Here is a 27551-nt window from a genome sequence, read left to right as displayed (position 1 = left end):
TATTAACCAAGGAATGTCAGATGCCAGACACTTACCATTTTGTAGGAAAGTGTATTGAGATAGGCTAAAGGGCAGGAAAATACTCTGACATAATGGTAAACCGACAGTTATAAATATTTTAAGGGATCACAACAGAAAGAAAAAATGTCCTTGCTAAGAATGCTCATAGTGGTGTAATTGCAAGGATATTATCATCAGCAGATCCTGTTGGTATAAACGAATATGCCGCAAATGCTGATTATTCCAATATATTTCAAGGATCATCTCAGATACTTAATAGAATATGAAGGAATAAACGTCTGTTGAGACTGATCTATGGACACAGGAAAACTATGGCAATAACTCAGCCTCATAGCTGTTTATGAGAGATTGTGGCTGAAATACAGCCAGCCCTACCACCAGAATCATTTTTACATAGCCAGGCTTTGTGTTTGGTTGAGAAATAGTGCTTCTGTGTTGGGAGATGCTTATAGTAATGCAGACTGAGGCTGCGGTTCAAGCATTGCATTGACCAATAAGTAGCCTAGAAGCACACTGTATTAAAAAATAATTCGTATTACATTTGAGCTAATTTGGAATGGTAGCAGAGTTCAGAGTAGTAGAGGATGGAAGCGTAGCATAAGCAGAATACTCATTTCAGGGAGTAACAGATGTGCAAATTAAATGTCGGACAAAGAGAATGAAAAGGAGCTGTGTTTTGAAATGTTTTAATTTGCTTGGAGACAGCAACTTAATTCAGTTAGTACCATTTATTATGGAAGTCAAGTTTGAGAAGGGTGTTGTAGTCCATATGAATGACAGGAGGATGACATACCCAGATGACAGTCCTGGATAGGGCTGAGAAAGGAATGAAAGAAGGGAGAGAAAATGTCTGAAAAAGAGAAAGAAAAACAACAGCTGGGAAAGTTATGAAGCATATGTTGAAGAACAAGACAGGCCTGACTGAAAGGGCAAAAAAAAGAATCAGTGGAGGCGGGGTAAGGCAATCAAAAACATATTGAGGGAAGAGAAAGTGAGTGGATGGTGTGGGGCTGAGGGCTGACTGAAGAGCTATGAAGGACAGTGCCAGGGGGCGAGACAGGCAATTGCTAGAGCAGGCCTGTGGGATAACAAAGGGAAACAAAGGGCGAACTGGAAAGTGGCTCTGTGCCACCCCCCTCCTGAGGAGAAAAGAAATCAAATCCAATCCTCAAGCTTTATAAACTGGAGAGAAAGACAGTTAATTAAGAAAAATACACACATGCAAACACATGTACCCAGCAATCACATATGCACACATACCCACACACACACCCTTCCTTCCCAGACTGTCTCAAAGACCTAAATTTTGTGTAAGGGTTTTATGTCTGGGTGGCAGGAAAGAGAAACTTCATACGGTTGTCATAGCCCGTGTCCCTTGTCCCTAGAAAATGACCCATACTCCTACATGGTCTGTGTATGTCATCCTTACAGCCGCCTTCTGCAAAGGATTATAACAGAGCTATATCAACAGAATAGTACGAAGCCAAACAATAAGACATCCCACTTGGCTCTTTGACCCTTTGGAACAGCTGGTAACCATGAATATATGACCTCTTATAACCTCATAAATAGGAGGTTTCTGAGGTGAGACTTTATAAGAAGAGATCAGATTTTTTTTGTTGATGCGTTTCCTAAATCAAGCTTTATAAATATCTGATATTCTGACCAGTTTCTAACTTGCCAGCCTAATTGAAAGATCTAAGGAAAATTCATGCATGGCAGCAGGAACAGACTGCAAAGAGTCAAGGGAGGAAAAAATTTAACTCTCTGGCTACCTATTTAATAAGCTACATGCAGTAGAAGCATCAGAAAAGAGTGGAGATATAGAGCTGAAATCCTTAAATATATTTTAAATTTTTGGATTCTAATAATTTCTTGATAGATTATTTCCCCAGGCCATGATTTATTTTAGACTCTTTCCTCTGAAGTCTCAGCCTCTATATCAATTGCATTTTACAAAAAAAATAGTTGCTTCTTTCACTACACCCTGGTAGATGCTGAGCATCCTCCACTTCCAACACCCTCAAAGCAGCATGGGGGATGTTTGGGAACTGAACCATTAGTAAGCTGGGTGATCCCAGAGTACTTACAGCTGATAGCATGAATTTGGTCAGAATGTCCAGGTGTGTGTGGGGGTGCTGAACAGCATGTTGGGGTAAATTCTACTCTGCCACCACCGTCACCCTCCTTTGGGGTGCTTGTCTACCTTGGAAAGGCTGGAGGACATGGGAGAAATCAGCTCCCGTGGCTGCACTGTTGAGAGTGCTCCGAGCAGGTATTTCTGGGATGGTCTTGATAATAGGAGGAATGAATTGGTACAGGCACTCACCTGTCACAGGCAGCTAAAACATTAACAGACCAGACAGAGGTAGAGTCCAAGGGAAAGGATGGAGGAGTAAAGACCTTCCAATAATCCAGCCTAAAATCTGAGTTGTTAAAGCTCTTCCATAAAAGATATTTTGCCTCTTTTGACATGGGTAAGCCATAAAAAGGGGTGGAGCATCATAATTAATACGCCATGTCTGCAGACTTGGTTCATAAAGAGAAGAAATGGAATCACTCCTTGAGGAAGAGGAAATCTTTGTCTAAAATTCTGATGGCACTCTCACAGTTTTTATTCTTAAGAAGTCCAGCAAACAAGGGCAGTAAAACACAGCTATCCCTTACTCCCAGACCATGCTAATCTCACCTCTGGAAACTTCCTGGAGGGTCCATTTGTAACAGAGGACAGAGGGCAAAGCCAGTCAGTTAACATCCTGCCGGAACTATATCCTATGCAACTGCCTATTTTCTGCCCATGCTGAGCAAACTTGCATCGGTAAAGATTAATTTTTAAGGGAAAGGTAATATGCAAATATATTCAGTGGTGTTTTTTCTTTAAGGACAATGGTGTCACTTTTCCACTTTTAGACTGCAGACACACAGTGGATAGCATGAGTCTGCGTATGCATTAACACATGTGGTGCCTATTAGCTTCCATACACGCCGTATAAATCACAGCACCAAGTAATGTTATGATGCTGCATGAACAATAACAATCTATTTGAAAAGCACATTTGGATTATTTATATAACATCCCATAATACATTTTCAGAGAGCCAAAATTCAGGATTTGATTGAAACTTTAACATATCAATATACATAAGAAGAAATATTTGCTTTTCATAGGTAAATTAGTATGTGTTTTATTTTAACCTTACCAACTTGTTGTGTATCAAGCCCCTTGTTAGGGATCTGCTGCTGGCCACTGTCACAACAAGGATTTGGGACCAGAGGAACCTTTGGTCTGATCCAGTAGAAACTCTCTCACATGTGCTTTACTCAGCATGCACTCTCACATACAAGACATGCAGCTGATGGACTGAACTAACAAAACAGCAAGCTCAGGACTTATTCAACCTTTTTAGGCCAGTATGGTTTCGTTAATTGAGTTCCAGTTACATGTCTTCCTTTTTCGTTCCCATGGACAGTCCTGTGCTCCCTTACACAAAGCCATCATTTCAGCTCCACTGGTTTTATACCATGTGAGTAGAGGAACCGAATTCTCTACGTTCAGATATGAATGAAGTAATAAAGGTGAAAAACAGTGGTAACACATGCAAGGCCACTGCTACAGTGTGATCAAGGAACATGTGCTCCTCTTGTCAGTACCAAACCTTTCACTGTTTCCTTCCTTCTGGCTTCCTTTCAGTCAACCCGAGAGATGCCATTGATGTATATTAAATATGCACAGATCAATCTGCAGAGTGTATGTGGTGCCGATACTCCTTTGGAGTGCTGGGGTATGTGTTAGCACACAGAATTTATTTTGTATAGGTATTTCTGACCAGAAAATCCACACCAGAGTGGGATAACTTTATCTAAGGCACCTCCAACCTCTCCTATTATTTTGGACCTGTGATCCTCTAAGCTGTTCTCACTTTGCGAGGTTTCTGAATAAGAATGCATTGCCTTGTTTTCCCAGGGATAATCCTACCCATCTGTTGTGTAAGTACAAAAGGAGAAATGTGATTTATATCGAAAGAGAAAAAGACTGCTGAAAAATCCTGCTTCCAAATGCACTGCAACATTAATTTGAAAACTGAGATAAAAAAAAGAGGAATAAACTCTGACCTAGGGAGAGATGGTAGGAAATCTTTCCATTTCTTAGGTTCTCATTTACATGTAAGCCACTTTTAGCTGGCTACTGCAATTTAAATTCAGTTTCACTCTGATAAAGCCTTCAATTCTGTTTGAATAAAAGAGCTTTGCAAGTCTGGGGAAAATGGCAATTTTTGTATGCCATAGCTGCCAATGAAAGCTTTCCCTTTTTCTAGCATCTTACTATTATTCTCTGCTAGAATGTATACACTGGGACATGTACATTCAATTTCTTTCAAAGAATATTTTACATGATTCATTTAAAAGTAATTCAGGATCATTTTGGGTTTTATTTCAAAAAGAGGCATATCAAATATAGAATCCATGTTAAAGGCCAAGGAGCCTTGTGAGACACCAGACATACCTCCCATTACTGGTTTAGTCCTGGCTGACAAGTTTGTCTCTACTGGGATTTTCTCACCTCTTGGTTTATTAAATAAGATATTAATGGTTAATTAATGGAGAAAATACTGATTGGACTGAAAAGGATTTGGGGGTACAGGGTGGACTACCAATGGAATGATACAGTAAGGTGATACCATGGATTTAGGAATATCTCTGAGCTGTATTACAGGAATCCTGTCTGCAGGACATGAGCAGTTATTCACCTTTACTCACCTCATCTGACCTGTAACCTAAGTACTAGCACAAGAGACAAATTTGAGCTAAGTCAAGAAAAGAATAGTAAAATACTAAGTCTGGAAAATATGACAATGTAATAAAGGTTGAGAACAATAGGAGGTGGGATATGAATCTTCCTACATATATAAAAGTTTACCCTAATAAAAGGTGAGAGTGAAAACTTCTCCATTTCCCTGGGGATGGGAATACAGAATAAAACCAAATTAACTAATCTTAAAAAGAATTGGATTTCTGAAAATTAGAACACATTTTGCAATGATTAAGCTAGTTCAGGACCTGAACAGGTAACTGAAGCACTCTGAGGACTGTTCATTACTGGATTTTTGACCGAAAAGTCAAACTAGGGGTGCTAGTAGTCACTAGTACTAGCAGTCACCATCCCTGGAGGTGTTCAAGGAACATGTAGACGTGGCGCTTGAGGACATGGTCTAGTGGGTACGGTGGTGTTGGATTGATGTTTGGACTAGATCTTACAGGGCTTTTCCAACCTTAGTGATTCTGTGATTCTGTGATACTTACAATGATGTAGTGCAGGAAATGCAAAAGGTGCTGCCAGGTAACTTCCTAACCCCTTTTTCTAGGATTAATTTTACTTTGTACAAAAGTCTCTGAGGAGGATTAACTCAGAATGTGCTTAAAGATGTCTTGCAATTTAAGAACATAAACATTGTATCAGTAAACTCTGGTATGTAAAAGTCCAACAAGAATAAGAAGTGCCATATAAAAGCAATTTTTCTATCTGGGATTCTGAATACATGCTGGCTGTTTTATGCCACAAATATATTTGAAAATGGATAGTTCTGATATTTTATGATCTTCCTGTGTCATTGTTCCTATGATGGAGTTGTGCCTTCCACTCACTGTGTGCTAAGGGTGATAATGTGCAAAAAACCCATTGTCTCCAAGGTCTATTGCAGCCTTCTTGCTGGATAAGAACTTGTTTGAAACCACTAAATAATGCAGGTATCCTAACTTTCCGAAAAGGTTGTTTTGCTTATCTGTGATGTGGAAAATTGCAGAATCTCTGAGTAGGTAGCCCATCTGGAAATAGTCCTCCAATGGGGGCTTTCTGATGTGACCTGAATAAAAGAAGTTCTAAGAATTAAGGAAAGTATCAGGAAGCAAATAGTGAGGAGTATGTAGATGCATTGGGTGAGAACGGCGCTTTCTTGTGTCTGTCTTACTGTCGATTTTTCCCATGGGAGGGGGTTTCTGAAGTACGGCGTGTGGCTGTTTATGAAATGTCAGAGTGCAGATGTGGTGCTCATGGAGGGAATGTCCAGTTGATGCGAGAGACACATGGCCTGTCCTGTTGGCTGCCATTGAGGAGAATAGCACAAAGAGAGCCTTCAGAACTCCTGTAATTGAAACCCTTGTAATTGGCAGCCACATCCAAGGAAATTTAATTAAAGTCACCCTCTTAACTCTGAAATACACGGGGATATGGCTCTGGCAGAGACGATTATCTACTCTCCAGGATGTTAAATGTTGTTCTTGAATGCTACTGGACCTACCAAGCCAAAAGTACTGTCCTAGTAGAGTGTTTTGAACTTTAGGGAGTTTATTGTGCTATCTTATTCAACTGCACCAGTGTCAGGGAAAGACAGTGAATAGCCAAGGTTGTATTAACATATAATGCAGGGAGGTAACCTACAGGCAATTGTCAAACGAAATAAAATGCATAGACTTTAAATGCAGCTGCATCAAACCTCTTTCCCGGTCAATCCAGAACACTGCTGTTGAACTGGGTGACCCCTTATTGTGTGATGTATCTAAAAGGACATTGCACTCATCCTGGCCAGTTGTGCTCACCAGCAACCAACATCCTATGTGAATTTGTTCATTTTTTACTACAGCCCTAACCTGGGTCCTAACACTCTAGGATGAAAAAATAAAGCAAGGCTTAACCCCACTATAGAAAGTTTGAAATCTCAATGGACAAGAGAAAAGCAGCATTGAATACCTTCCCTAAATGAAGATGAGTGTGTCAGGGGGTCAGGTGCTCCTGGGGGCTGGGAGCGCTGTTGGCAGGGCCAAGTATCTTAGAGCTGGCTGCATCCAAGGGCAGATGTGTACCATGGGCCTAATAGAGGGGATCACAAGAATTGAACACAATCAGGCAGTGAATCAGTGACATGGGAAAGAATTAACTCAATGTTTCCAACTTTTCACACCATTGCCTTGAAAACAAGATCATCTTTAATCCTGCTTCCCAAAAGGAAACCTGAACTAGCCCCTGCTTGACTCACAGAGGTACTTCAGTCCTCATCCAGGTCTTACACCAGGGTGGGAGGGACAAACACGTATGCCTACTTTTTTCTCCCCTGAAGAAACTCTACATCTCCCAGAGGCATGGTGGAAAATAAATCTTCTGGCTGCCACCTAAGCATGGCCTAGTCTATGGTTCACTGCAAATGTCTGCAAATGCATCTCCGATAAAAAAGGGTTACTTTGTTATCCTTAAGTACCCAGAAAGATAAGAACTGTTACTAGACTAATGGAATATTGAGAAAACAACCATTTACCAGGCTGGTGGTGCCAAGCAGTTGAGGGTGGGCAAGCTGTAGATGAGACTCAGTTCTGCATGTGGCAAATTGCTCCAGTGTGAGCATGTCAGGATAACAGAAAAAGAAACAAGGGAAAAAAATAGAAATGGTTATGCTGGAAGAAGTGCCCAGCATCATGAAGCAGGTGTGATTTATAGCTCAGCTCCTCAGTTAGCCACGTCCTCTAAGAAGGGGCTCTGGCCAGGTGCGAGGGAGTGGCAGAGGGCAGGGGTGAAGTGCTGTGGCTGGGCAGAGGGGAGGAAGGTGTTCGTCAAAGTCCTGCTCGCACAAGGTTCCACTGTGCCATTGCTGTACTCTGTTACGCAGCTTCCTGCTTCTGGAATGAAAAATGGCCTAATTCATACCTACAGCCATGCTGTGGGACCCTTAATAAAACTAGTGCACATGACTAGGTCAGAATAGGTGAACTAAAAGTCCGGTTTCCAACTTTCATGAAACTATGAGTTAGAAAATTGCATAGCTGAAGCCAGGAAACTTCCTTATCTAATTCTTTCAAAAGCATATAGGGTTCATGCATTTCCGAAGAGCAAGAAGACAAAGAAAAGAGTTGTTCATAACATCTGATTCAGCAATGCATGTACTCACACATTGGTGAGCAACCCCAGCAAATTCAGCTGTGGAGACACAGTGCAGCAATTAGCTTATTCATACGCTTTACATCAGACTTTTGTTTAAGTACCTTAGGGCTTAACATACTTCTTATGCAGGAACGAAACCAGTGCATTTACTTAACTGTTATGCACTGTTGATTAATACTAAAATTGCCATATATTAAGCAAAGCCAAGTCAGTTGGATGCAAGGGAATGGAAACATGAAGAGTTCTGGCAGATCAGGGGAAAAAAAACAACATGGAGAGGCTGGAAGCAGTCTGCTTTTTGTGTGTTTTTGTGGAGTGAAACTTACTGCAGCATACTGAGATTCATTTTGCAAAGACTTGATAACTTGTAGTTTTTCTCTGATATTGCCATAAGGGCTTTTTAACAACATTTTTGTCAAGTCGAAGCATAGGCTAGAATAAAGAGATGTACTACAGTTGCTTTTAAGTAAATGAATTCTGCTGTTGTAAAAAATGTGTCGTAAGACTGTGCTTAGATCTATTGGAATGAACTCTCCCTGCCTAATTTTCCCCTTTCAGTAGTGTAAACTGTGAGGCAATAACAGGCAGAAATGGGTTCCCAACATAGTATTAGCAAACCCTGTACTTTTAACAAGCCATCCCATGACACCAAATTACAGCTTTTATATATTAAATCTTCCAAAGGCCGTATCTTCCCTGTTATGTTGTAAGCATCTCCAGTGCCATCTCCCGAAAAAGAAGGCTTTACTACTTTTAAAAAAGGCTTCAAGTTGCAGCTATTCCAACAAACCATAAAATGTTCATGGTGACACCTAATCCCTCCTTTCTTAACATGAAACCAGTTACATCTCATGGAAAATTAATTGTGACATTCTGTATTCATAAAGAGTTTTCTACAGGAAGGAATAGAGGAAAAAATCAGATTTCTTTGTAAACAAGCTTGTACCAATGACTTCATGCATCCGTTTTCCAGAAGACAAGAAGAAGTAAAGAACAAGAGTTGATTTATTTGTTCAAGATTACCATGTTTACCTCTAATACTGACATATGCCTTATGGCATTTTTCTCAAAGCCATGTATCTAGACTTGCTTTGGCGATATCTGCTGATCCTTTTTCCTGCCTTTTTCTTGCTGACTTTTTACAAAGCAGGACCTCCCTACTGTCTGTATCTTCACTGAAGTGACCACTGCTGCTTGTGCTTGGAGTAAAGATCCTGGTTGCTCCAGCTAACTGGTTCCAGAGCTGCCTACTACAAATAACAATGTGAGGTCTGGCAGGATGTCATTGTGCATTGAGTTCAAAAGTTGAAAAATTATGGCTGTCTAATATTTTCTGTACTTAATTGTTACATGTGTTTCTCCATGAGCAATTATTTATAATTGAATGAGTAGCGTAGAGTAGCGACTTCAATTAACCACATTTCTTCAGTAATTCTCTGTATTGACTTTGTGAGAATTCTTAATAGAAGTGCAAAAAAAAAAAAAAAAATTAATTATATTAGCTTCACAATAAAAATCAGTACAAACAGAAATACAAGAATAAAAAACCCATTACATTATCAATGTACAGTTTCCAGCTGTTTAGGAAGCATAAAATGCAGACCTTTCCAACTGGAACAGCAAACCCTGAAACAGTGGTTGCCAGAAGACAGACACTAAACACCTACACACGTAAGTAAACTCTACTGTACAGAGGTTAGAGTCATTTAGGAAGCTGCTGCTAACTTGTGTAATAAGAAATTAATGAAAATTTTCTTTCAGAATTCCTAACTTTGACATTCACATGAGACTCTGTTTTCAACTCAAAAGAATTTTAATAGCTTATAAACCACTGAAATTATTTTTCCGTCGCAATTCCTGAGAAAATCTAAATCTAAAATACTAACATAATAACATGACATTACTATTCTAAGGGAAGGACCACACTGCACCTGCAACAGTAATCTGTACTCTGAGGAGAATTGCCATGTACCAAAAAATCGTACTGGCTTCAGGAGAATAGACAACATTAGCCTGAGCTTCCTTTCACTGTTAGAATATATTCAATACGAGGCTCCATGCTCCTATTTCTGTCTTCCTTGCGATCTCACCTTAAACAGTTTACAACACACCACTTCTGCCAATATGTGGCACCAAGATTCATCCTGTCCCATCCAGGAAAAAGACTTCATGCTTCTAAATCATGCCAATCCTTGTTAAAAGTAATCTTTGTCAAAAGACAGAGTTCACATCAGAAATTTAAGGTTTCAAATCCTGATAATGAAATACAGGTAAAGCATTGATAAAATGCTTCAGGTAGATTGCCCATACTTTTTTTTTTCTTTTTTTTTTTTTTTCAAAATAGGCAAATTATGTATCAAACTACTGTAATCACATAAAATGAAGTACTCAAAAATTACGATGTATTGGTCTTAGAGTTTAAAAATATGTTCAGTTTTCCCCTTTGTGATTATGGTATATGAAATCATACTTAAAAATTGATTGCAGCCTATTTTGTCCACTGATCATGCACAGAGGGATTTTTGAGAACAACTGTAGTCCTGGCAGTTTCTAATTTTCAAGCTTCATTTTATTATTTTTGTTCCATAATTACTTCATCTGTTTTGAGAAAACAAGTCTACACAATGTTGTACTTCTAAATGAGCTGGGCTAGACCAAGTAATTTGTTCAGATTGCTGCTTTGGAAAAATTTACACTTGGTTTTTGTGTTGCAAAGGATTCCTTCTAGGCTCACCTCTTTTCTCTTTGTCTTGCAATTGTTGCAGGAGACTGTATTTTGCAAATTTAAAGCTAAAAAAAAAGACCTTTCCAAAGGACTGTTTTGTCAAAAAAACTCCACATATACATCCCAGGAAAGCTCGCTTCCTCACTTGCAGAGCATCAGGTGGCTGTAGCTGTCTCTGGATCTGAACACTTTTTGTTCCTCTTAACTGACTTACTCTGCATAAGTGGTAGTAAAATCCACAGAAAAAGATATTTATCTTCCCTTTGGCAGACCTCTTTTGCTCCATTACTGTCATCCATACAAAAATATGTTTAGTAAAATGCTAGCAGTGATACAGATTATGGAGCTGATGGCACTTGATTTCTGTATTCAATAATTCCCCTTCAAAAGGAGCAATCACCTCACCCACCAATGTCATTACAGAAGCAGTTGTCATTTGTACTGCCTACAGATTTAAATTCAACACTGGTTCCTGAGGTTTCTCTTATAGTGTGGTATGATTCAAACTAATGGTGTCTTCCATATCTTCTGATTTCTACTTAGTAGTTATAAGTAGAATAACTTTGTTGATTGGCATACTGGGGAGTCATGTGTCTGTGGAATCCAGATCTCTCAAAGCAACATGTTGTCAACTGTTATCCACACAGGACATCCAATACCCAATGAAGTCTGAGACAGGCCTGGAGAATGTGAGTAAGAAGAAATACCTTTTTCTAATTCCACTGGTAACGTTTGATCAGACTCCTCATTGTTGGTTGCATCGCACCATGTTTTTTCTCATTAAGGATTCTGTAATGTCTGGTGTCTTCTACAGATATCTCTTGTTTACACTTTCAGTAGATTTCTGGAAAAAAAAAATCATCTGCGCTCTGAGAAGGAATTGTTGTTATTCATTCCTTCACTTTCTTCAGTGATGTGGTGTGAAATATGATCCACTCAAAAGTGGCTAGGATGAAAACTGTTGATTTTTCTTGAGCTTCATGACACTGCTTATCCTTTTTAGCGTAACTGTGCAAAGCAGTTTCTTCAAGGCTGGCAGCATCATGATCCCATACACTTTTAACAGCCTTCTCTATTTCATAAATCTACACAAGCTCATTTTTCCTAGTCCTTCTACCCTGCTCAGTTGGATCATTATAACAAATTTTCTTCGTCATTGTTTCTGAAGAGATCTGCAGTTAGTTTTTCCTAGACTGATGCCTTATGAATCTTTATACCATCTGTTTTGAGTTCTCCAATGATCATTTATACATCAACAATATCAAATTCTTCCATCTTGTCAGCTATATCAAAGTTGCCTATCGTTCCAGTGGGAAACTTCTTTGATATATGTTGCTTGACACATCTTTTCATTTGCTTATAAGAAATAGTTAGAATATTTTCATGTCTGTCTTTTATTGGCCCTGAATGACTCCAACTAAAATAATTTATAGCATTTTTTTGTGATTGACATCACTTTTGTACATCTTCTTAATGTCTGCCACTTTCACTGCCCAGATTTAAATACAGACTTAAGTATATGCTTATTTACCTGATTTAATAGCCATTTCAGGTGTATACTAAATTATGCTGGCATTTCTCTTTTTTTGACATTTCTTCTCATGTCTTGATAATGACTTAGCCCGTATCTCAGACGAGATTCAGCTATGATTATTTGCCTTTGGTGATAACATCCCACATGGCTTCATCAGTCTGTTCTTGCTGTTCTAGAAAAACCCTAATATGCTCTGCACCAGGCAGGCACAGGGACTGCTTACCTTATTCAATCTTCTTAATAACATCATCGTTTTTGTATCATCCTCTATATTATGATACTTAAAATGCCATTTTTGCTGGAGAGAGGTTGTAAGACTGTGATGTTTCCAATTGCTTTCTTTGTAAGTGATTTCTCTGTTTTCACAGGTGGCATTGCTGCTCCAATTGCCTGTACGTGCTCTGCTTTTCTCTTTCATTCCTCCTGAAAGGAGGAATGAAACACAGCTTCTCTCTATCTCCATTATACCATCTGGTGATACCAAAAGAACTACTTATAACTACTTTATAAGTCTTTATGTGGAGATATAGATTACTACCACAGGATGATCTTGCCAATAAAGATACACGGGCCATTTTCCACCATCTTCATGTGAACCATTTCTAGACATGCCACTACCTGGGGTCTGCAACACCCTGTCTGTGTGTGCATTCATTTCACACAGGCCAAGGAGGATGTTGCACTGACTTAAAAGTCCACTGGGATGTTGCATTTTTCTTTTTCTTCTGCATGTTATGCTTTTGTTAGGGGCACAGTGCTGCAAGACTGTGACCTTCATTCACAGTGTCTGGAATTTCATGTACAGGGCATTACCCATAACTCGGTCTCAGTTTACTGTCGCTTTTCACCATGATCAGCTCAGTTCTGCTCTTCATACCGGATAGGTCATCATCTCTTTAGCCTGATGCAATCTGCTCCTGACCATCTGGCCTCACTTAGTTTTCCAGTTTTCCTATGATTTTTTCTGACTTTTTAAGCCTGTAGAATCAAACGTACCTTCCATAATTCCATACACAAGAAAAAGGGACCCTTCAGCAGAGTATTTTTCAAAATATGAGCAGCTTTCACTGGCAAGTTTTGACTCTCATCTGTCAAGCACATCGACTGTAAAATTCTGAGATTCCGGTGGACCACATTTCTCCTCAGACCTTAGAGCTTCATTGAGATTCCAGACTAGGTACTGGAAGGAGGAAGTTTAGCAAAAATTGTGGAAAACTTTAGAATGACCTAAAAAAGCAGCCGTTATTATGCAAAGAAGTTTAAGTGCAGTGCAAGAGCATGTTGGATTTTAATGTGGCCACATCTTAGTATATAGACTCTTTGTCCTCTCTCAACACTATGCAGTGTCTTCTGGGTTTTCAATTACTTTTAACCTTTTAAGAAAAACATCATGTCATTATGGACAGCACAATTAAGAAACATACTTATTGTGCAGTGGTGGTCAGAAAAGTTAATTAGATATTTGGCTGCATTAAGAATGAGACAGAGAATAAATAGGAAAAGATATCATGTTCTTTTATGTATGCTGATATTCCAAACTCACCTTGAATACTGAATTCACTTTACATTGTATTATCTCAAAAAGGGGATGTAAAAAATATAATTGTCAAAAAACCCCCAAAAAAGAGCAATAAAAGGAATTCATTAGAGTTATGAAAAAGTGAGGTAATTGCCTCAGAAGGGAGCAAAAAGTCCAGGGCTATTTCAAATGGAAAGATGTTGAAGATATAGTAGAGATAGCTAGAGGGGATATAGTGGAATCATAGAGAGAAAACATGATAGCAGGGAGAATGAATCGGTGATGCCATTTGTACCTTCTTCTAATAACCGAACAAAGCCTAATTGCTTTCTGTGATTAAACTGTAGCCTCATAGTGTTCAAAAGAAAATCCTTTCCCTTTCTGTAATGAAAAATTAACTTATGGGACACAATGATGCAAGAAATTGAGCAAATAACTTAGTGTAATGCAAGGATGGGTTGCAGTGCCAAGAGGGAATAAGAAAAGGCTATGCAGTCACAAAATAAATTTAAACAACAGAGGTCATCAATCCTTCTGCTGCTAACCATAAACCCATTCATGCACCAACATTTGTTTTGTTCATTATTGTTACAGCTGTGCTTTGAGGGAACAGTGCCCCAACATCGGTAAGATCATGATCAGAGATTAAAATCTACCTCTCAGACAGTATTCTGAGTTGTGACCATCCGTCTGTTCCCACATGCCATCTCCTAAATTTCTAACAGTGGACACCACTAACCTGAAACCACCATGGACTCCCTGACTGTGCTCATGCTGGAATGTACTCTTTTATCATCTTCCCCATGCTCCTCACAGAGGACATTGCATTTGGGACTATCCAGGCAAATTACTGCAGTGGATCTGTAGTATTGATGTATTGATTGTATTTAGGGGTCATAGCATTTAGTACTTTCCACAGTATCATAACACACTGCCTGTGATTGTGACTTATTCCTTCTCAACAGAGGAATTTGCACAGAGTGCAAGCATGACATTGCTCTGGGCACTAAAAATGCAAGAAAATCTCCAGCGTATAGCTCAGAAATACTGCCTCCTGAAGGAACAAACCAAATCCACAGCCAGAGGAACAGGCATATTGAACCTGAGATTCAGTTCTGGACGGATGGCTGGGCTGCTCTGCTGCACCCAAGTGGACTCCTTACCTGCGATCACTAAGCTCGTGCTGGGCTGGGCTGTAGTCAGATGCCTGCTCCACTTGGGATCAAGCTTCTGGAGAGCTCAGGGAAAGATTTTTTTGCTCTCAGGACTGTAACAATTCTGTGCTTCAACTTGGAGTGATTCCCTGCTAAATGGTGTAACAACTCCCTGTTCTTAGGCAAAGAGAAGAGCAGATGACACCAGGGATCCAAGAGCCCTCCCATCTGCAATGTCCCTCCCCAAGCACAGAGGCCGCAAAGGTCCTGTTTTTTCAGTGAAATTACACTTAACAAAGGGTCCTTGCGCCGTCACATTAACATCAGGGACAAAGTATTCTTTTGGTAAGGGTGCCCACAGTATGAATGAGTGTATGTAGGAGGAGATTCGTAACACTGACTTGAATGTAGAGCGTGTAATTCAGGGGCTACTGGTTGCTATGGAGTTCAAATGAAGTGGGAAGTGACAGCAAAAAACGTCATCATACTTGTATATAGAAGAACCTCAAGCAGAATCATAACATGGGGAATATTTTTATACTTTAAGAAAGCCACTGAGAGGCAATTTTTGCACAATAAAAGAATAAACTGATGTAGTTTCTTTCTGCTGGCTGATACATTTTCCCTTCATTGGCAATGGCAGAGGCTTCCAGCTCACTCCAAGCAGGAATTCAAAGACAGCAAAATATCTGTGGGCGACTTGCCTCCATTCAGTTATAAGCTAAGCAGTGGATTTCTGATGTTGTTAAATACAGTTCAGGTCTCAGCTTAGTCTACTCTATTCTTTGTATCTAGTGCACTGCTGGACTATTTCCAAAGAAAAAAACAAAAAACCCAGTATATTTATCTATCAAGTCTGTTATCCTGGATGTAAAGTTACTTTGGAATTTTATTTGTAGACTCACACAGATTCTGTGGGGAAGAACTTGCTATCTTTTCATTAGAAAACAGGAGCAATGCCAGTCTGAAGCTGACATACTGGAACAGCGTAAGCTGGCTACACTGGATGTGACAGAATAATAATTTGGAGATACAACATTGACTTAATACAACCTGTGTTTTACTGATAGAATTTTTATCTGCAAATCTGTAACTTCACTTTGGCATGGCAAAGAGAGGGTTGGTACCCCCCAAAATAAGAAAAAAATCTCAGACTGTTGTTTAAAAATTTCTTCAGTTTGTGTGCTGGTGAATTATTCATATTTTTGCAGCTAACTAGTTTAAATGGATGTGAATTGTTCTATGGAAAAAGTTACCCATGGCTGGTCAAAATATTTGTTGTGAACATTTGCCATGAATGTAACCCATTTCGTCTGTGAATGGTAGACAAGCCTTGCTAATTTCTGCGCACATATGCGCTATTCAGACCTCAGAAAGATGAGACAAACAAGCCCTTTTCAGCACATGAGTCAGCTGTGAGCTCCTCTATTCCACTGCTCATCTTCTCTGCTGCAGAATTAGTCAGGTGAATCACCATGTTTATTCACGATTCTTCATTTTGCAGTTAGTTTTCCTGGTTGTTCTTCAGCCAAGGGCTGCCCAGCATTTTGCGGGCTTCATATGAGGGGTCTTTTCTCACCTCAGAAAATGAGAAGAACAGGTCATGCAGTGGTTGGACTGACCACCATGTCCCTCTGATGCTAGAGTAGCAGGGCAGCTACTCATGGTCATGAATTTGAATCAAGACATGGATCCCCAAGGGACGTATGTCAGTAATTTCCAGTGTTGTTTTTTTTTTTTTTTTCCCCACCAGAGGTGAGTTTTAAACCTCTAAGATAAATGCATGCATTAAAAAAATCCAGGTGTTTTCTAAGAACACATTATCAGAAGTTGGGGCTTTCTTATCAATATTTCATGAGCAGAAAGGAAAATTTAATCTGCTGAAATAAATTACTTCGTATGATTTATGAACACCTGCTAAAAACCCAATGCTGACTGAATCCCAAGGGCTTTTCCATGAATACTGTACCTTGCTGCATGTGGGAGCAGTTCAAAATGCTCCTTCCTGGGTTCTCCCTTCTCAACTACTGTTCACATCTCCCTTTCTAAACCTTTCCTTACAGCTTCTTCAGTTTCGATCAGCTCAAATAGTGTGAGGCAACTTGAGCATGTTTTTCTGGTCCTTCTTTCCACTTCCTCTTCTACACGAGTAATGTGGGAATCCTCCCAGGGGGAATCCTTGCAGTGCCAACCCTCCCCCCATTAGAAGCTAAGCATTCATTTCTGCTCTCCGTTAGTGATCTACCATGTGGGGAAGGGACAAAGTGAGATAGAGTCTCTTACCTGATTTTTATCTATGCTGTGTTTGCTGCTTGCTACATGTTTTTCAGCCTTGACAACAGCTTTTTTGTGAGGGGTACTTTGCTGTTTTACCTTCTTAGGTGTTCAGACTCAATGAAACCAGTTTTATATTGCTCAGTCTTTTGTTAGCTTATGTTAAATATGATGGTGTTGAAAAGTTCACTTCTTTGTTGCATTTAAAGATGATAAAATCATTGATTTTGTATCTGAGACATTTATTTAACAAGTAAAGAAATCTTTTTTATCTGCATTTGCATTTAACTAAGACACCTTTTAAGAATTGCAGGAGAGAAGCTTCTACTGCAGAGCAGCTTCGGGATGTTAAACTGAGTTATCTGCAACTGCCAAGATAACGACACTGGTCCAAACTTCATTAGCCTGCTGTCTTGTGGGACAGTCAGGATTTTTAGTAACAGTTTCCTTTTGCTTACTACCAGACAATCTTTACGGGTTCAGCTGCCAGTACTTCTGCACATTTATACTTTTAACCTTCTGAATAATCAACTTAATTTCACTAGCATGCCTCAATCAGAACCTGTGCTTAGCTGGTCAGACACCATGATGTCAAAAGCCTTTACTGAAGCTATCTTCTCCAAAACGTATCAGTTTCTTGCAGAGTATCTTATTTGACCCCTTATTTTTCAACAGTCCCTCAACTTTATCATCCATGTATCTCTTCAAAATAACTGCTGGCAGAGACATGCAAATAGATAATTCAACTTCCCTGCAATGTCTTTATCCCCTTTAATTGTTCCCATTGCACCCTGGTACTCCACTGAGCCTTTTGCTTCTCTCACAGCCTGCTTACGCCTCTTATAATTAAGTAATTTCTTCTTATTTATTTTCATGTTATGCCTTTGGCTAATCTCTCCACCAAATCCCTCAGCTAAACCATCTTCATTTTTGTTTTACATTATTGTTCCTTACCACTAGCTTCTGTTGGGCTAACTTCCCATTTTCCAAAGGATATTTGAAGTCTCTTTTGTGGTACCTTTCCATTCAGCCAAGGCAGATAGGCACTCTCTCTCCCTCCCTCCTCCGTTTTGTCTTTCTGGGGCTTGTGCAAATCTTCGGTAACTCATTAGTGGCTCACTTCAGTAGACTCCATGCTGAATCCTTACAGCACCTTACACATATCCCTTTGTGTAATAGTAATTTATTTCACTTTTTTTTTTTTTTTTGTGAGAGACTTAAACTGGTGGGGAAGAGGGTTGGAGGAGGGAAGGGAAAATTAAGCAAAGGAACAAAAGAGATGGACTAATAGAAAGTGGTTCTGTGCTCATGCATAGAAAATGATTTGGATGCAAATCAGTCACACAGCTGAATGATTTGTCTCAAAGCCTCAAGATTAGGGAGCAGAGGGCTTCAGCCTCAAGTGGCACTCTGTCTGATTTCTATCCAGACCCTGCATTTACCAAACAGTGTGCCTGCAAACAGCCCACCTGGAGGACTTGTTTGCTGCTTTCATGTCTCCTCGTATTCATCTGAAAAACATCTTTGTGTTCACTTTATTTCCTGCACCATGTCTTAAAACTGCAAATATGCAGCATGGGGAGGGGGATCTGGGCAGGGGACACACAGATGAGTTACACACTAAGAAAACTGGAAGCCATATCTCCCAGGGAAATAATTTCTACTGAAAATGCAGGTGAGAAATTGCTTGATAACCTCATAATTTATGTAGATATCTAAACAAAGGTTGACATTCCTAAGGATAGAGTCTGAGAGGAAGATTTTGCTCAATCAAATTAAATATTTCATTGTGATTCAGAGTTCAAGGGGTTATAGAAGATGCCTTGTATACACCATTTCCATATAGCCCTACTGAAATCCTTACATGGTCTTTGAATGCATGAAGAAGAAGGATCACAAATATGAGAGTGCATCTTCTATTGAGAAAACTTCTCAAATATGAAGGATGAAACCTTTTCTGATCACAATGTGGTCTTATTTTCATATCTTCAGTAATAACAAGTTTTCAGTTCATTTTAAGATCTGGATTATTATATCTATATCTATGGGCCACAAAGCCCATCCATGAATACGCTGATGCCAAGAGAGTGGAGAAGGCTGGCATATGTGTGAGGACACATATATGTGGAGAGTGATGTAGGATATATTAAGAAATATGGTGCGATTGTTTTTTTTCATCATTGAAAGCATAGTAATTTAATGCTGCATGGAAGTCATCACCTGTTTCAGTTGGGCAGTGGGTAGTAAATTCATATTGCAGGTTTCTGAAATAAAGTTAGACCAAAAATAAATATCTGTTGCTAATGCAATCTATATGCCTTCAGCTGATGTTGCTAAGGAAAGTACTCTGTCAGTTTGCCAGCTCAGCACAGCTTCCACATACAATGTGAACAGATCAAGGTTTTCCTGTTACTGCAAATGAGGGAGACGTGGTCTGGTACCCAGCAGCAACAAAGTTAAATATCTGTAAGCTCCATGAATTGCAAGTTGCCTTAGCAATTTCACTTCAGAGAAGCTTCTAACTTAGACACAGTTCAGAAACAGGAACTAACTATGTCTTCAGAGAAGGCATGTAGATTTCCACCCAAAACTTGCTGAGAGAAAAAGAAAGAATTAGAAAATACACCACCATTTACTTCCAATAGAAATTTATGTGTTGTTGACTTTCAGGGGTAGAGGTCTTGACAGTAGAGAAGCTTGTTTTGACTGCAGATAGGCTTTTTTCTCTCAGGCAGAATTTGAAACAACGCTCTTGTAGGCTTAGATGACTTGTTTCAAATTAAACAGCAGAAGAGGATTAAATTAAAATCTCCATGGGAGAACATGTTGTGAGTCTTCCCTGTAACAAACCTCAGGGCTCATCAAAATTTGAGAATTATGTAGAGGTAAAGCAGACTGCAATAGCAGTATGGTACAACTTCATTTTACAGAAGGTTAAGATGCACTTTCTGAAGCTTTCCTTGCTTGTTGCTCTCTGAAAGAATCTGTTGTTTGTAAATTATCTTAATGGGAAAAACAGATGATGAGAGGGCCCGATTCAGCTTACCTAGGTGTAAATATGGAATACGTCATTAAAGTGTCCACCTCTTTTGTAAAACGCCTAAGATGGACATAGAGAGAGGCCAAGGCTTCTCAGTACAGACTTTTAGATTAAAGAAAACATTGCAACATTTTCTTCTTTGTCCCTTGCTATCTTCTTCAGGGCCTCCAAGGTTTCTAATTATTCTCCCAGAAGTGAGGGAAGCCTTGCAGCCAGACTATTGGTCTGCTATTTAAAAAGAGTTCCTATTTTGAGTGGATACAGCTATTTTCCATGTTGCATTTGGTTCACAGAAATAAGTCAACAGTCAAACTTTATTGTTCCAAAACCTTGGGTCATTTCTTCTGCTCAAGCAGGAAGCCAGGGAGCCTAGTTGTAACCATACCATTTATATTTATATCATACTAATTTATTTCTTTTTCTGATTTTCCTCTTTATAATAGAAAGAAAAGAAGGGGAAAAAAACAAAACAAAAAAACAAAACAAAACAAAAAAACCCACCACAACCCTAACAATAAAACTGGTAAAGTATAACCAAAGGATCAAGGATTTAAACTGATAGTCTGAATCCATTTCATTTCACTACAGAGAAATATTTTCCCAAAGTAGCTTAGCTAAAATCTATTGTTAGGAATGCCAGAAGAATCAAAAAATTTAATTTGGGGTTTATTTTATCCACCAGTGAGCAGGCCTTATCACATCAAGCAGATGAATGTGAGTTTCAGAGCAGGAGTGCTTTACTGACACCTCTGAAACAACTCTCTTTTCAAAAGAATTCTGCCAGAATAAATCCCTGTCCCTTGCTCATGCCCCATCCACAGAAAAACTGAATATCTTGAGGTTTGAAGATAACTGCAACCATTGATTTTTATTTCATTTTTTTTATTTCTGCTTTGGCTTTAGGAACTCCTTCATAGATATCCTTCGGGCTATCCTACTGTCTTTGGAAGTGCTCATTGAAGATCAGGAGCTTCAGATAAATGGCTTCATTCTAATCATAGATTGGAGCAACTTCTCCTTCAAGCAAGCCTCCAAGCTTACACCATCTATCCTAAAACTGGCCATTGAAGGCTTACAGGTAGGTGGAGGGTAATACATGTACCTTCAACTTTTATTGCTGCAGATTGTGATTTTTACCTCATCAGGCACTGGGCAAGGTGAAGGTTGGTGGGAGAAAATAATCCAAAAGACTTTACTGGCCCACCCACTTAGAGCATAGATTGGCTTTCAGACATTTCGTTTTGACTGTCTTTCACTTTTATTTCAGCTGTAAATCAGTGTAACCAGTATGTGTGTTACTTACTGCAGCATTAAGGACAGTTAGAGATTTGAGCTTTAATCCATCAGAGAATTCAGGGGAATTAAAAACCAGAGACATCTGCCTTCTGGAGTGTGCAGTCCACATGCGAGCACATCTGTATGCAGAGGGAGGGTGGCAGGAGAAGAGAGCAGTTCCCTCATCAGATGGAGGTGTTCTGTGGTGTTCACGCAGATGTGTTTGAGTCAGAGGGAAATAAGGAAGAGGGAGGACAGGCTCCCTGTCGTGCCCTCATTCTGACTGCCTTAGTTTGTCACACAGGATCCTGTTACACTATGGTTCAGGCTGCTCAGGAGCAGCACATCCACTTGACACATGCAAATAAATAGGAGAAAGCTAAAACCATGCATTGGTACAAGGTGAGGTGAAACGTAGGGACAATGCAGCTGGGGTCTCATGGGACAATCTGAGGAAGAGGACAAGCTGTGGTGCTCAGAGAGCCTGCCTCTGATGTTAGACCTGAAATGGATGTTTAGGCTTGAGGTAGTCTGCTACAACCTTATTAATTGTGGGCATTTGATAGAATCCAAGGACTATTTAGCTTGGAAGGACCTCTGGATGTCACCTTGTCCAACCCCCTGCTCAAAGCAGGGCTGACTTCAATCTTATAGCAAGTTGCTTGAGGACCACAAGTTTCATGTATCTACGTATTTAAAAGGAGAGATTTTAGAAGTCATTGTTTTTCTCTTTTAATCTTAGTAATTTTCAGGTATCCTGCAGTAAAAAAAAAACCTTCAGGAATAATCTTCCCTGGTGTGTGTATTTTAATTGAAACTCATATATTAGAAAGAACAATTTGTTCAACTAATTTTTTTTGACTAACAAATTGTCTGCAATTATATCATGATTATCTCTACCTTATGTTATTATTCAAGTATGAGGTAGAAAAATCTGCCAGCAGTTTTAAGCCTGCGTTCCTCTTTGTGGGGAATTTTCATCTATTCCAGCAAATCTGAAAGTCAAGCTGTGCAATTAGTCCCTAGGAAAATACCTTAACTCCTCCTGCTGCTACTATCACTTCATCTGCCTTCCCTCACAAAATAATTCTGTGGTTCAAAAAAATCATCCATTCAGAAGGAAGAGAAAGCCAAGTGACATTCATAAGGAAATCAAATTCCAGCAAGGTGTCCTTGTGCCTGTCCGAATTTTACGCTTCCAACTCACCAGCAAGAGGCTAGTCCAGCCTTCATCCCACCTGTTTTCTGGCCATGGTACTGCCAGGTTTTCCACCTACTGCGTGGAATGAGGGCACCTTATGGCAGATCCAGCTTTGAGTGAGGGAAAAGAAACATTTGTTTTGAAGCCAGTTTGCCCTACTGTTCCTGTTCACAGGCTCCTCTTTGACATGCCCAGTATATGGAGGGAGCCCCCATTTTATTTGCAGTTGTTGGCAACAATATGTTTCTGGAAGTATCAAAGCTAGTCTTATCATGGTGTCATTAGCCTGACATCCTGTGCTAGGCAATCTGAGGGGGTGGGTAGGCATTTAATTTCTCATTTAAGTCACGTAGATAAGTAGAAATATAACTGTCTTTCTAATGTGTCCTAGACCTTTCTAACCACAGGCAGGCTTGATGAGTTGTAGGAGTTGTGAATACTGCGCTCGAAAACTTACCAGGTTTAGAACCAAGTCATTCATGGTTATAAAGCACGTATTTAGCAAGCAGTGTTGGTGGAGTTTTTTTAAGGGTGGTTTGGTTTTTTGGCTCTAATTGTTGCTGTTGACACATCTTCATTAAGACTTCGTTCTATTATAATTTTAAAAGAACTACTGCTATCCTAATGTAAAATTTATGTAGAATGTAATTGAAATGCAGGCAAGACCTACATACAGAAAGAGAAGAGTCACAATATGAGTTGCATATTGTGCGGGGAGGTCACTGAAAGTGAAAAAGTCAGGTTCTACTCTCATGAGATGATCACCTCCTCAGACAGGCAGATTACATGGCTATCATAGTCCTACTTTCTAAGAATAGATTTTGGGTCATATTAGGTCCTATGTAAATCTAGTGAAGTGGATGAAAGGAAAATAATTCTCTCTTACAATTTCTGGTGGGATTGAACCCATATGCTCATATGTTGGTTTCTGAGACAGGAACTTCTAGACTCTCTGTCTGTAACAGTAATTTCAATGCCATAGCTGAACCATTTCCCCATAGCTTCATTAAGCTCTCATCTCATTCAGTATCTCAGACCATTTCTTTCTGAAATATAGAGCTCTAAAAAATAAGTAGTAGTGCGTTAAATAATTTAAATATATGCATTTGATATTTTTTTCTTACTTTCAAATTGCTTTAAGCCAATTAATATATTGGCAGTTCATTTTTTTGCATTTGCATTCTGTTAAGATTGTTCCTTGCTGCCACTGTGTATTATCAGTAAGTGAAGAGAACAAACATTGCACAGGTGCATATGTTAATTCATTCTGTGTTGCAAGACCAATCCTAGTCAAATCTCATAGATTTGGCTGAAGAGAGTCATATATTGGTATTATATAGGATGCTCAGTTCCAAAAACTGTAATGCTCAGGGAGATGAAATATGAGTTACATCACTACAAGACTGAAAATACATATTTCTCAATACTCCTCTTTGTTCTGTTCGGATTTTTTGTATATATTGCATCACACAAGATAGATAGTTCATTATAACTCAGAAGGGCACCTACTCTCTTTCTCAGGTATGTTATTTAATAACCTAAAAGCAGCCTGATGTCTGCACTTTAAACAACAATTGTTCAAATGCTAAACAAGTATTTGTACAGTATGGCAATTCTCATCATGCCACTGCAGCACCCAGACAAACGTGTTCTTAGTGTTTAAACCATCTCTGATTAACGAGCTCTGCTCTTTTATCAAAAGGCAAGTGCTACTGTATGCTCTGAGCTCTTACCATACTCCTTCATAGACCTTAATGATCTTTTGAGTTTTAACACATTAAAGAGAAGATTGTCATGTGGTGGAAAGATGAGGAAAAAGATGTATATAAAACCAATCTATTTTGCCAATAACTTGATGAGTTTTGACTTCTGATCCTTATTCTTTTTATGTGAACAGCTTTTCCCCTTCACAGCATATTTCTCCCCTCTGTTCTCTTCATCTGTGAAGTTATACTTCTGTGTGTGTCGCGTTGATCTTATAATTATCCTATGATGGCAGACAAAATTTAATTGTGGCTTGAGTTAACCAGAGACTGATCTTTTGGCATTTTGCATAATGGTTTAGAAGCGTCAGAGTCTAATGTCAAAGACAAGAAACTCATGTTGCAATCACGATGCAGGTAAAGCAAGTAAACCATGGTCGCTATAATCCTTAGTATGCAGTAAGTTTGCTACTGACCACTGTTTTTAAAGACGTCTAATAAACATGGGAATTACAGCTCAAGTGTGTGTGTTACAGTGACCATAGCTCGGGTGTTTAGTAAAGCTAGGACTTTTTTTTTTAATACTGGTTGAGTTCTGCTCAGATGACATAGTTGCTTTGCCTCTAGACATGAGTATGTAGTTTAGGGTGCTCCTACCAATGAGTCTACGGAACCACTGTTTTCTTCTGCTTTATCCAGCACCAGAACTATGTACTGCAGTTTGTGTACATGCATGCTCTTATCTGCATTGAAATTCCCCCAGCTAGTCCTCTGAGTTGAAATGCAACAACATCTCCAACAGCATCCAGAAATATTCCAAAACTTTCAGACCAGCACAATGTCTGATCTCACCTGCCATTGCTTTGTTGAAAACAAAGCCAGAAGGCCATTGCCTTAGCTTACGGCACAAATCAGCAAGCTGGAATCAAAACTGACCCAAAGATCATGTTTGCACTCCAGCGTAACTAGTACTGCCTTACATGAAGGCTAACTTGCCCCAAGGCTGTCTCAAGGTACTGAAACAAGTAGGGTGAATGATTACATCCTGGGCATATTCTTTTTTTCACTGATGTTTCTGTAACATGCAATTGTACTCACATAGTGCGAGGACAGTGACTCTTAAAAAAACCCCAACCTATGACTATTTTATGACAATGATGAATCACTGCAGGAGTGACCTTTAGGGTTCAACAGGGCTTTGATTCACATTTCATAATCATTGCAGCAAATAGCAGTAACAACAGGGAACAGCCAAGATCAGCAAACAGGGATTTGTCCCCAGATTTTCCTTGGTAATAGCCTGAGAGAAGTTATGACCAACAATGTCCATTAGGAGATCTATTAAAGTTTTGGGTTTTTGTTTTTTTTTTTAATTATCTTCATTTTATCATCATCCAGTGAAAATTGGAAATTGGTATTTCTGGGAGGAGAGAGAAATGAAAGGAAATCAATGATGCTTGAATTAAGAACACCTTAGTCAGATACTGGTACAGATAAAATTCTTCTGGGGGGGGGGAAAAAACAACCCTCACCCACAAAAAAAACCCCAAAAAACCCAAACCAAACCAAACCAAAACCAAAACAACCCTGCAAATAAGGGAAACTTGTATGAGCTTCTCTTAGAAAATTAAATACATTTGTCCAGCATAGTTCTAAGTCTGATAATCAAACTAATCAAGCTAACAAATTTGTTTAGACGTTATTGGAGGTTATCCCACTTCAGCAATAGATTTGTTACTTTAAAAAAAAAATTCTCTCCTACTGTAGTTATGTGAGATTGAGAAACTTAATGTCATTTAAATTATAGCAGAAGATTACTTCTCTCCTGACACTATCTTATACAATCAAATATTTTTTATGTTGTGCTTCAGAAAGAAGCGTTAAAATATAAAGTAGGCTCAAAGTGCAGGGTAGAATGTAGAGCTTGTAGGAAAAAAAGTATATTTTAATATTATGGTAAATGTGTAATTTGTTTGTTTTTCCAAATCTTACAGAAATATATGAGCTTTTAGAGATGATAAAAGTTTTCTAGTGAAAAACATTTTTTCTCGAAGAATGCCATGTTTTCAGAATAGAACTATTATGGTGAAAATAGTTTCAAAGTTTTCTGAAAACAAACCCAAACCTGAAATATGTTTATTTCAAATATTTCCATCTGTGAAATGAAAATATTTAGTATTCCTTTTCATTATGAGTGGTAAGAAGCACTTGATTTCTTTCTCAATTATTGTAAATTCTTGCTTTTTCAGAGCTGAAATCCAGCTGAGATAGTGGAACTGTAGTTCAGATCAGCATGACCTGGGTTAATGGGTATGACCAAATCTTTGTTATGGTCAAACTGTGGATATGAACAGAGCCTCAGCAGTCCTCATGCATCTGGACACTTTGCCAAACTCTCTGACCTGCAATCCTGGTCTTTTCTTCAACAGCCCAGACCCTAGAGCAAGTAACTGACTCTTCTCTCTTTGCTTAAACACATTTATACTCTGAAACGCAAGGTGGATATGATCCCTTTGACTGAGTACTTCCAGCTGAAGTACTTCCTTTATGACTCATGTGAAGGATGCGGGCCATAACATGCCTTACACAGTCAGTATAAGATACAACTCATCTTTCCATAGAGTTTTTCAACGTAATACTGCTCTTACTTGAAAATTTAAGGTGAGAATCCACATCATAACAAACTGAAGAACACTCTAAAAAGACTTATTCTAGCTCAGCCTTTCTCTAGAAATCTGTAGTGCACAGAGAAATCTGCCCAACCTATAAATATCCTATGATGCTGTTATGCCTCATCAGGTATTTATAACAGGATTTATTAATGGAAAGACAGCTCTCTGTCAATGCCTACTGAAGGCAGAACACATCAAATCCACAGTAATAGGAGCTAGGCAAATAAAACCATATATAGGCACATGTATACACTGTCTTGGGCAAGAAGTGAAAAAACCCCAAAACTTAGCACCCAGTGTAAAAAGCCCCTCAATGAAAATTCTAAGTCTATTTAAATCTGTAAGGCTAAATGCAGACTCAATAGTCACTCATTCATTTGTTTGGCTGCTCCTTAGTCTTTCAGGTTGAAAATCTGAAAGACAAAAAGCAGACAGCTAAAGTCAGTTGCCTGGGTAGTATAACTGGCTGGACTCTGTGTAAATCTGCAGAGTAATACTGATTTACG

General features: G+C 39.1%; 1 protein-coding gene across 1 annotated transcript in view; it reads left to right on the top strand.

The window, feature by feature from the left end:
- CLVS1 (clavesin 1) overlaps positions 1–27551 on the top strand; it is a 100769-nt gene that overhangs the window by 5180 nt on the left and 68038 nt on the right. The window contains exon 2 of the mRNA XM_010158736.1: positions 21098–21272. Coding sequence (XP_010157038.1) covers positions 21098–21272 — 175 coding nt within the window. The remainder of the gene's footprint in view (positions 1–21097; positions 21273–27551) is intronic.

This window comes from Eurypyga helias, unplaced genomic scaffold (genome assembly GCF_000690775.1).
Source record: "Eurypyga helias isolate BGI_N326 unplaced genomic scaffold, ASM69077v1 scaffold689, whole genome shotgun sequence".
NCBI lineage: Eukaryota > Metazoa > Chordata > Aves > Eurypygiformes > Eurypygidae > Eurypyga > Eurypyga helias.
Note: the sequence above shows the minus strand (reverse complement) of the source record. Positions and strands in the feature narration are given on the sequence as shown.